The sequence below is a fragment of the Sinocyclocheilus anshuiensis genome, unplaced genomic scaffold (genome assembly GCF_001515605.1).
Source record: "Sinocyclocheilus anshuiensis isolate Anshui unplaced genomic scaffold, SAMN03320099.WGS_v1.1 scaffold299, whole genome shotgun sequence".
Lineage (NCBI taxonomy): Eukaryota > Metazoa > Chordata > Actinopteri > Cypriniformes > Cyprinidae > Sinocyclocheilus > Sinocyclocheilus anshuiensis.
Window position 1 is genome coordinate 354,875 of NW_015552565.1, and position 11,688 is coordinate 366,562.

Below are 11,688 nucleotides of genomic sequence, written 5' to 3' on the forward strand. Positions count from 1 at the left end.
GCAAGATATATATATATATATATATATATATATATATATATATAGTAATAATTGTAGGAATAAATATAAATTCTGCAGAAACCACTGGCATGTAGTAGGCTTGCTGCGAGTCACGTGCTAAAACTCCTTTACACACATTCAATCATTGTCTGCCCACATGATTTCTTCAAATGGTGAGAAATGTGTGGCCTTGGACTAATTCAACAGATAGTGGCAGCATAAACAGCACACACTTCTTCAGTGCATTAGGAAACAGTATAAGGAAGATAGGGTTCTCTCTCTTTTAGTCCATCCACATCTCCTGCGCATGAGTGCCGATCTGAGTGTGCCCTTTTCATGCTCACTGCTTTGCTCTGCATTCACAGCAAGAGAGAACGAGGGAGTAGAGTGAGAGAGAGAGAGAGAGAGAGAGAAGAAGGGATTGCATAGGGCCTAAGGCCCAAAGAGCTGAAACAAACCTACGGTTACATAACAAGAACAATTTCACGTGACACTCGTGAGTTAACGAGAGCAGGAAACCAGGGGGACTTGAGAACACGTTTACTATCTTTGCCCTCACATATAGACACACTTCATTATTTAATTCATAATTTTATAGGATATGATTCTTTGAAATAGACTCAATGGCAGTTGCTCGGCCGGCACAGGAAGTAATATACTTATGGGGTCCTGTGCCTGCTGAGCAACTGCCATTGAGATAAATTTGTATGAAATAGCTTTCTACAGTTATATAGACCTCCTTGATTTGGACTCTTGTGGTTATCGAAATGCTGTGGAAACGACATTTTTATAACGACAAATTTAATTGGTGTTCAACCTCTCCAAATTTCTCTGTATTTCACACCCTTCCGCTTCATCCATCTGAACACATACTGCAGGATATAATCTTCCTTTTGCCCTTAAGAGGTACACAGCCCACTGTACAGTGCAACAAGACAGTACCATCTGTCTAACTGTCAGTAGGTATTCATCTGCCCCTCTCGCCACGGAAGGACACTTGTGGTTATCGAAATGCTGTGGAAACGTTTTCATATGCAATACATACAATTATAACGACAAATTTAATTGGTGTTCAACCTCTCCAAATTTCTCTGTATTTCACACCCTTCCGCTTCATCCATCTGAACACATACTGCAGGATATAATCTTCCTTTTGCCCTTAAGAGGTACACAGCCCACTGTACAGTGCAACAAGACAGTACCATCTGTCTAACTGTCAGTAGGTATTCATCTGCCCCTCTCGCCACGGAAGGACAAGCGTGACATATCTGTGCCATTGGTGAACGTCAAGATCGGATCCAGTGAATAATTGCTTATGACAGCTTCACAAAGCAGGCAGGAGACAGAGAAAGAGAATTGTTTTGTTGTTGTTGCTGTTTGACGTAACACAAGCCAGATGGTGATTTTAAAAACAGCTGCACAGACAGTAACACAAATCAGAATATGATATTCCTTGAGACACATTGAGCATTTAAATTGCTTTAAGGCAAACCATTCCACTGTCTGTGACAGCCAGTTATCTTTAGCTCCCACTTTTTAGAGACTCTGACATCGTAAGCTGTGCACACAAGCTTCAGCTCTTCCCTGCTGTGCGTGGAGATCATTTAAATGCATTCTCTAATCATAGGCACACACATATAAACACACGCATGTGTGCCTGTGCACAATGGCACACTGATATTCTGAAGGTTTCTTGGAGTGCACCCTGGGAGTTTGGGTATGTGCCATCTAATTAGAGTAGTGGCTAGAGATGACCGTGGGACCGTTATTATGCTGGAGAGACAGAACCAGTACAATTCAATGACTTTTAATGAGGGAGAGGATATCAGTAATTTAACAGAACATTTGCTCTTGGTTTATTATTGGCCCATTGTTAGGTAGTAAAAATTGACAAACCTACATTGTGGGGATCTTGTGGTGCCACTGAGACTTCATAAAGGGACCGACATGGAAAAAAGTGCCTTTAAGTATTAGGATTAGGGGTAAGATATTATAATTATCTTGCCATGAGATAAACCATTATGTGTGTGTCCACCAATATTTCTGTCTAAGTTTCTGATGTTGATGACTAAAAGTATGTGGGAAAAAGCTAGAGAGCTTAAGCTGTGAGAAATCTTCTGTGGGAAAAAAGCAGCTCTGATTCATTCATGAGAGGATTAATTTGCGTACCATTACAGAGATTTTAACTCCATGGCCATATATTATTATTTTTTTGTCTTGCTTATGTAACCTCAACAAGTTTTTTTTTAGTACAAAAATCAGTAATAAAGGTCTAGATAACATTATTTATTATTATTTATCATGTATTTATTATTTATTTATTATTAATTATAACAATTTGTTCAAGCCCTGAGTCTGAATCAGTAATATGCATTAAAAGTAGGCGTTGTCAGTGTTTTTTTTCTGCAGGGTAAATCGTTACACCAGTAGTGGGCGATAAGTGACATCTTTAGGAATCATTCCCTGCGTCTGAATATGTGTACTATAGAGTGGTCGAAAACAGTATGTGAAAATAGTTTGTCTGAATGCATAGTATTCATAAAACAGTTGGCGAAAAGTATACCCGGATGACCTACTGCTTCCAGCGAGATTCTGCAGCGTGCCTCCTAATTGACACTTTATTATCCCATTAAGCCACGGAAGAGGAGTTGTGAATGACAGTGAAGCAACGCAAATGATGCTGTAGTCACATGGCAATGACAACATGGCAGATCTAGTACGCCTGGATTTTATTCATACTACACCGTCTCATAATATATATACCATACTTTTTCTTGTGTCGTGAGGAAAGTTCTTTATCAAATGTAGTACCTACTCAGAAAGTATGAGATTTCAAGCACAGTTGCTGACTCAGTGAACTGATTAGTTAAAAAAAAATGCTGATTTATTTAGGAAAGAAACAAGCAATGTCCGAATGAGTGAGTCATTGAATTATTCACCCAGCTGTTCCATTTGATTGAAACAGTGATTTATTCAGGAACGGAGCACTGATATGTACGACAGTCGGCTTTGCAATATTTTCATTGACAGAGCAAAAACACAGAAGTGGACATAATATATAAATGTAAATAACTCGATGTTAACTTTTTGTTAAAAGAATTGTATATAAAAACAACATTCATAACACCACTCGTGTGACATTACTTAATTATATATTGTAACTAATTATATATTTTGTATATTTTTTTCATTATTTTTTGAATAAACATATGCATAAATAAAATGTTTCTTCTCAGGTGACCAAAGGTTGTAGTAATTATAATAATTAGCTTGATTCAAGTACAAAAGAAGTCAATGGGAGGTCCTCACCTTGATATAAACCATGACATGTGTGTGCCTGTGTGTGAAAGTGTGTGACTCTCATCTACCAGCATGGAGGGGAAGCTGAATACCGGATCTACTGATGTGTCAGAAACATTCACTGCCTTGTCTGGAGCGCTAAATAATGAATCATGTCAGCATTGCGTGATGGGATGCAGAAACATTTGAAACTGTTTACTGATTTGCATATATATATGTAAAACTGCATGCATGCATCCTTTCACATATTCACACACAGTATTTACGTAAGTAAATTCATAACTGCCTCAACCATTTTATGGTTGAACAAAAGAGCCACTCACCAGGTCTTTGGAGGTTCCCAACCTCTTCAGCCCATCCAGAGGCAGAAGATCCGCGGAGTCCTTGTGCATGAACTGGGTGGCCTGTTTCAGTCTCCTCTGCTGGTGCATGATGGCTTTGTCCCTCATCTCTAACGCCTTCTTGCCCTCACTCATGGTTTTCGTGGATAAAATGCTAAATAAACAGAGCTACCCACTAAAACGGGCTCTAACGAAGCTTATTGTGGCACTGCACTGACGGGTGAAAGCCAGCAAGACCGTGACCCTGATACACAGCAAGACAACCTTGTGCACGCTCCCCCTAAAGCATACACATGTGAACGCATGCAGGCATTCAGTTGAGGTATCAAAAATTGCCAATTTTCCTCTAGATAGCAACTTCTAACCAAACATAAATTGGAATTACTCTGCTTAGGTCCCTTATTGTAGCTTATAATCTCTCCTGTGGCAGGTGATCCTGATAATCTTCTCCTGTTGATTGACAGCTGTCAGTCCAGTGCAGTGATTGGCGTGGTTGTCATGGTGAAGAGCGTGTGATTATTGAGAGCTTCGGTCCATCTGCGTCCCAGAGATGTTCAAACTGTCCTTGCAGCGCTGCAGAGGCGGACTGTCCTCCCCTCTTTCCCTCTCATTTTCTGTCTCTCCTCCCCTCCTCTCTCTGTCTCCACCTCCCCCTCTTTCTCCACCTACCTCTCTTTCGCACTCTCTCTTCTCTCATGCTCTCTGCCATGTGTCTCACTTCATCTTGCTCTTTCTATATCAGCTTTTCGAAGTGACTTCTGTCGGTAGGTAACATTAATTGGAATGATGAAGGCTCATTTGAAATACTTCATTTAGCCTTCATCTTTGGTCTTCTCATTCTCACACTCACACACGTGTGGCAAAACTGTAATAGATTTTCTTAGTTGGAAACCTACTTAAAGTGCAAAAATAGATTTATAAATAGTTACCCAAAATAGGTGATATGTACACACCAGGGCTGCTTTGATTTAATTGATACGTCAAATAATAAATAGAAAATGACTTTTCTATTTTAATACATTTTAATTGGTTGGGGACCTCTGCTATAGACTGAATAATTCAGGGCTCAGTAGCAGTAGTCACTGATAGCAGTAAGGCTTTACTTTTTGTATTTTGAAATAAAGAAATGCAACTTCATTACTGTGATTCAGTGTTTAAGTGAAGTGATCCAGTCATTGGCTATGATTAACTGGTGTTCTATGTGTATCAAAACAGCTATATGAAGCTACATTGAGAATTGTGAGAGACCCAGAGCAGATGTGACTTGTTAAATCAGTCTACTGAGGTAGAACAAGCTGTTTCTGCTGCATTTCTTCCAGCTTGAGACCTGCGATCCGTCAGAGAGTCGGCTCACTACAGCAGTGACACATTAAAGGCAATGCAGGGCTTCGTTTCTTCGGCTCTGATTTGCTAGAGATGTTATCAGTTGGCCACATGGTGTACAAGAGACAATCAGTAAAAGACACACAACCCCCAACTCCCAACCAGTACAAATCACCAGTGTTGGGGAAAGTTACTTTTAAAAGTAATGCATTACAATATTGCGTTACTCCATAAAAAAGTAACTAATTACGTTACTTAGTTACTTTTTATGGTAAGTAATGCGTTACGTTACTTTTGCATTACTTTTTAATTCTGGACAGGGCCTTGTAATATATTACCCCCAACACTGCAAATCACGCTGCTGGCTATTTGAAAAGAGGTCACTAATACCGAAGAATCACTACTTTTTGCAGCCTGTTCTTTATCTGGGTGCTCAATATATATTGTGCATGTTTTTGATGTGTTTTTGTTGGTATTTATAATCTTAATTGTTTTAATACGTAAATACTCTATTCATTTGCATGTGCATTATGTGCATTTGTAGTGAATTTTGAACAGTGTGTGGGTGTGTGTTTGTGCACGTGGTGAAAATATATATTATACTAAATTAAGTTGTAGTGCCACCAAGTGGCTGTATTATTATAGCAAGGACATAAGGACAACCAGGACCAAGGCTATTTTGGTTGAACAGATGATTTTGATATTTTGCCTTCCCAGTATTGCAGAAACAGACTAATTGACCATTTTACAAAATTAAAGTAAATGTCATGATGCTTCTCTTCAGTTGCCTTTAGTCATCGGTACACTCTTAAAAATAAAGGTGCTTCAAAAGGTTCTTCAAGCGATGCCATAGAAGAACCATTTTTGGTTCCACAAAGAACCATTCAGTCAAAGGTTCTTTAAAGAACCATCTCTTTCTTACCTTTTTATGATCTGAAGAACCTTCTTTCACTACAAAGAACCTTTTTGAAACAGAAAGGTTCTTCAGATGTTAAAGGTTCTTTATGGAACCATTTAGACAAAATGGTTCTTCTATGGCATCGTGAAGCACATTTATTTTTAAGAGTGTATGCAGTAGAATTCCAAAGCATTCTGAGAGAACGGTCAAATTTTTTTTTCTTTTTCATAGAACTCTGCTGATGCTTTTCGAGTCAGTCGTCATAGAAACACATGCAGAAAACAATTCTGTATATGTTCAAATCAAATTATCTGTTGAATGCCTGTGAAACATGGATGGAATGTTCTTCTAATAAATCAGGTAATAATCTCTTAATTTAATTTGACCAAATTCAATTTTATTAAAGACAAAACATAGCATTTATATCATAAGCTGCATTTTTATATCCGATCATCTCAATCATGTTGCCACTTACTGGTTTAAAAAACTTATTTCAATCCGTATGTTTGATAACTAGTTTGACAGATTTGGCGCTTAGTATCCCCGAGTTTAACGAGCAAATCATTGGCCATCCACTGCCCCACCATCCTCTCTTACAGGTGGCTTGTCTGTGCTGGGACATCTGCTCTGGCTGAGACAGTCATACAGATTTGGAATGACATTATTACATCTTTGATGTCTTTCATTATCCTTTATATTAAGTTGTTTAATCAGCTTATGCAAGTTTAGTGTTTTAATTTAATCTGCAGGCTCTATAAATCTGAAGACTTCACTTGTGCATCTGTATATTAGTAGTAGTAAATGTCATGTTATATATCAAGGAACTGTACGTGCATTGGCATTAGATGGTTCTGTGCAAGTTGAAAATGTTTGGTGCATTTCTTGTAGTGTTCTTTCTCTCTGCCCAGATAAATAAAATTATATACAGTGGTGTGAAAAAGTGTTGGCCCCCTTCCTGTTTTTTTTTATTTTTTGCATATTTTTCACACTTAAAAGATTCAGATCATCAAACAAATTTTAATATTACACAAAGATAATGCAAGTACATACAAAATGCAGTTTTTAAATGATTATTTATTTTATTAAGGGAAAAAAGAACAGAACTTCTGATGGAGATATTAAAGGAATAGTTCAGCAAAAAATGAAAATGCTGAAAATGTACTCACTCTCAGGTCATCCAAGATGCAAATTAATTTGTTTCTTAATCAAAACAGATTTGGAAAAATGTAGCATTACATCACTTGCTAACCAAATGTATCCTTTGCAGTGAATGGGTGCCATGAGAATGAGAGTTCAAACAGCTGATAAAAGCATCACAATAATCTACGTGACTCCAGTCCATCAACCAACATCTTGTGAAGTTAAAAAAGGCTGTTTGTAATGAACAAATCCATCATGGAGACGTTTTTACTACAAACTGTTGCTTCTGGCTAAAAATATGAGTCCTCTATCTATAATACTGCATTCTCCAGTGAAAAAGTAATCTTGTCTGAATCAGAAGAGAAATATACACAGATCACGCACTGTTTACAAGTGAAAACAGTCCAAAACAGTTCTGAACAAATATGTTGGTGGATTTTTATGTGAAAGGACAACAGAGGGTGGACTTTTTCACTGGAGGAAGTGTTATTATGCATTATGGACTTGTATTTGAAAGTTAAAATGCATTAATGATGGATGTGTTTATTACAAACATGCAGCTTTTCACTTCAAGAGATGTTAACTGATGGACTGGTGGTGTGTGAACTACTTGTGGATTATTGTGGTGTTGTTATCAGCTGTTTGGACTCTCATTCTGACGGCACCCATTCACTACAGAGGATCCACTGGTGTGCAAGAGATGTAATGCTAAATTTCTCTGAATCTGTCCCGATGAAGAAATAAACTCATCTGTATCTTGAATGGCCTGAGGGTGAGTGAATTTTCAGCAAACTTTCATTTTTGTGTGAGCTATTCCTTTCAGTATTGAGGCTTTTTGACTTATGATTTTAATGATCAAAGTCAAACTGTTGACCTTTATTTAGAAATAATCATTTAAATGACAATGAGCCAATGAGTGTATGTTCCAGACACTCTTTTAAAGTCACACAGTTTGAGGGGGAGCAAATAATTACCAAATTGAAATGTTTTTGCTATACTATTCCTTTAATGTCTTCTCCGTCAGAATGAGAGTCCAGACAGCTGATAACAACACCACAATAATCCACAAGTAGTTCACATGCTGAACCTAGTCATTTAGGTCTGTTCACATGCAGACCTAGTCATTTAGGTCTGCTAAATGACTAAATAAAATGACTATTTCATCAAAAAAATAAATACATAAATATGTCATTTTTTTATCATTTTCTCACCCACATGTTGTTTTAACCCTGTGTGACTTGTTCCTTCCATGGAACACAAAAGCATGAATGTTAAAGAATGTTCCAGATACTCTTTTAAAGTCACACAGTTTGAGTGGGAGTAAATAATGACCAAATTGAAATGTTTTTGCTATACTATTCCTTTAATGTCTTCTGCAGGTTCTTGGTTGGTTGATCATTCCGATCTAGTAAACCGTTTTGGTAAACCTCTAGTAAACTTGCCATTTCAGACCTGGCTGGGCTCGCTACAACAAAATCTGTGTTCCCCAGCAGTCTGCAGTCTTCTTCAGATCCCCAGAGCGTGAACAATGTGGCTCACAGGACATTGGGCAGGTAGAGAGAGCAAAGCAGCATGTTCTGTCCCAGAGCAAGAAAACGTCTGAATGCCTCCCAGGCATCTGAGAAAATGTTGTATTTGAGGAAGACGCGGTGCTCCAGGCTGGTGGGCAGGCTGACATCTCTGCTCATAATGTAGATGCCGTCGTTGTGCAGCGTGCAGGTGAGGTTTAAGCCAGACTTTGATGTATTTTCCTTAAACTGCAACCATTCTCCCGTCTGCACGTTGTATGACTGTACCGTCAGCATGTCCTCCGTCTAGCTGAGTCTCCGGCATCCCATTTCTGCAGGTTCTAGCTCGTGAGTGTAGCCACCCACCAGGTAGATGGTGTCCTCCACTGAGAGCATCTGCTGCTTGCGCACATGAGCCGAACAGGAAAAGAAAACGGACCGTGTGTCCGAGGCGGGGCAGTAGCGCAGTACATTGGGGTTCCTATCTGTCAGACATTAGGAGAAAAACACTGAGATCACAGAATCTTAAAAGATCATTTTAATGTAGTAATTTAAAGTCAGCATGAGATGGAAATTGCAGTTGCTTTTCTTCCCTATATATATATATATATATATATATGAGTGAAACGGCTTCTCAAATGTAGGACCGGACTTTTGTCCATCAAGAATTGACTGGATCATTGTTGTTTGCTAATGGTTGCGATCTCATGTGAGTAACAGGTTGATGGAAAGAAGGGATTATTGTCCAACATGAATTGCATCATTTATAATATGCGCAGTATTCCGTAAAAAAATAAGAATCGTAATTGTTTTTTTTGTGTGATTTTTTGTGTGATTTTTAAGATGTTTTCACTGTCAGACACACAATATATTGATACCATATTAATTATTGGCCATTTAATGGTTATCGGCCATAGTAAATAATTAATACATAATTATAGTATCAGCCAGAATTTTAATAATCTTCCAGTGTTAGATGATGGCAAAAATGATCTAAAAGTAAAACTAGGGGAAATGAGAAAGCACAATAAAATATATAGAATATTGGCTGATGCTGTTAAACAAATAAACAATAATAATAATTTAATATATTTTATTCTCATTTCCCATATTTTTGCTGTTACCTTTGCCATAATCTAACACTCACTTAAAGGTAATCTTCTACCAATACTATAATTATGGCAATTAGCGAATTATTTTTTATGTTATGATCACTAACAGATAAATAACTGGAGTAATAAAACTTCTACACTATTTTGTCTAAATAAATTCAATAACATCAATTATATTAAACATGACTAAATGAATTAAGCATCACAACATAATATACAATAAATATTTTTTAATATTTTATATATTTATTTATAATGTGCAATAATTAATATGTTAATGATTAATTTAATGGATTTTTTTAAAGATTAGAAACATTAAACTAATAAAGATTAGTTTAATGTAATTTAAATGTTAGATTATCTTAAATAAAAGTATCAAATACCCTATGCTGGTCGATACCAATAAATTAGAAGGAAAAAACATCTAGCTTAAAAATAAGAGAAACTGGAAAAAATGTTTCACAAATAAGATAAGAAAAGACAAGAATTTTTTTTTCTTTGGAAAAACACACACACAGATGAATTAACCACAATAAGACCAGGAACATAAGTAAATAAAGTAAAATGCCTGTTTGTGTGTGAGTGTGAAAGAACCCATCTCTAAGTAAAACACACCTCTAGAGGTATAACCGCCCATGACGTAGATCATGCCGTGACAGTCTCAGGCAGAGAACTCAGCGAGAGGTCAGGCAGAGACGCCACACACGTCCACCAGTCCTGCTCTGGACCATAACACTCCACCGCACTCAGACAGTGACCTCCAACCGCATACAGCTTCCCACTCATGGCCAGGAGCTTGAAGTTGGATCTGGACACAAAAAGAGCACTCACGGATCTCTTGCACTGGACAAACCACAATAAATGGCCAAATCAAGAGTGAATTGTACCTCTTTTGGTTCAAAGGTGCCACATGGTTCCACTCATTCTTGCAGGGGTTGTAGCAGTGGGCCACAGAGATCTCCAGACTTGTCATTCTGTATCCACCAACAATAAACAAGTAGTTGTCCAGCACAGCAGATCCGTATCCTCGGACATTGATCATGTCCAGATGAAGACTGTTGGCTAGAGGTTTCCAGCGTTGTTCTAGCTCATCATACCTCAACATGGACCAAGGCTCATCCTGATTTGCCAGATCCAGACAGGTGCCAGTGAAATCCCCTATTGCAACTAAAGTGGCCGTGCCTTTCATCCGCATATCAACATCCTGAACTGCGCAGCATGGGATGATAATAGCAGCTCATGAATTTCAAACAAGCATTTCTGAGATCATGCATCCCGTAGACTTCAGAGAGCTTGAAGAGCTCGACGCAATTCTCCTGCTTGATTTCCGACAGGAGCAGTTTTAAAATGGAAGTGATTTGCAGAAAGGATGCGGTTTCGATCTGGTCCTCCAGAGTCTCGTTGGCCACCTGAACTTTGGAGGTGTTGATGAACTCCAGCACCAGCTCGAGCCCAGGTGTAGTGCCGAAATTTGCACCCCCTAGTATTGGTAGGTTTAGGAGTAGGTGTGGGGGAGGGGTTAGGATTAGGGGTGGGGTTGGGATTAGGCAACTTCAACGAGGGGGTGCATAATCTGGCAGGGGTGCTGAATTCGGCAGTCGGCACAACACCGGCGCGTTCAATCCCCGCAGCTGCACCGAGTCCTCCGCTGTACAGCGCGCGGAAGTAATCGCTCTTCTCGATCAGTTTGCTTTTACTCACATTGTACGTTTTGTCATCCATCACGATTTCTATAATCTGCTCGGGGGATGTCATGTCTGCTGTTCAGGGATCAGCGCTTGTTTTAGGCTATGATTAGAAGCGCGTTTACATCCTTCGATGCCGAAGCCTATATATGGAAATGTTCAGCGCATTCAGCTCATGTGCATGCATATATTCCATAAACAATCACGCCATTTGCAAACAAGGTCTGCACTGCAGACGCAAACAAATGGATGGTGTATATATACTAAAGTAATAATGCTTTATAATCAGCCTGTTTAGATATGTTTAATTTCGCAGGTTTATACAGTCAGCCAATTTGGATTTTTCATCCATTTCCACATATTTGAACACAGCTCTTATAG

The 11,688-nt window shown here is 38.4% G+C and overlaps 1 protein-coding gene and 1 pseudogene across 1 annotated transcript in view; both read right to left on the reverse strand.

Moving 5' to 3' along the window:
* The window catches only part of LOC107664860 (nuclear receptor-interacting protein 2-like), a 29,445-nt gene extending 25,193 nt beyond the window's left edge, over nt 1–4,252 (reverse strand). The window contains exon 1 of the mRNA XM_016455536.1: nt 3,624–4,252. Coding sequence (XP_016311022.1) covers nt 3,624–3,776 — 153 coding nt within the window. The 5' untranslated portion in view covers nt 3,777–4,252. The remainder of the gene's footprint in view (nt 1–3,623) is intronic.
* A 3,855-nt stretch (nt 4,253–8,107) lies between these two features.
* LOC107664858 (kelch-like protein 42) lies at nt 8,108–11,470 on the reverse strand (annotated as a pseudogene).
* Between the last annotated feature and the right edge of the window lie 218 nt (nt 11,471–11,688).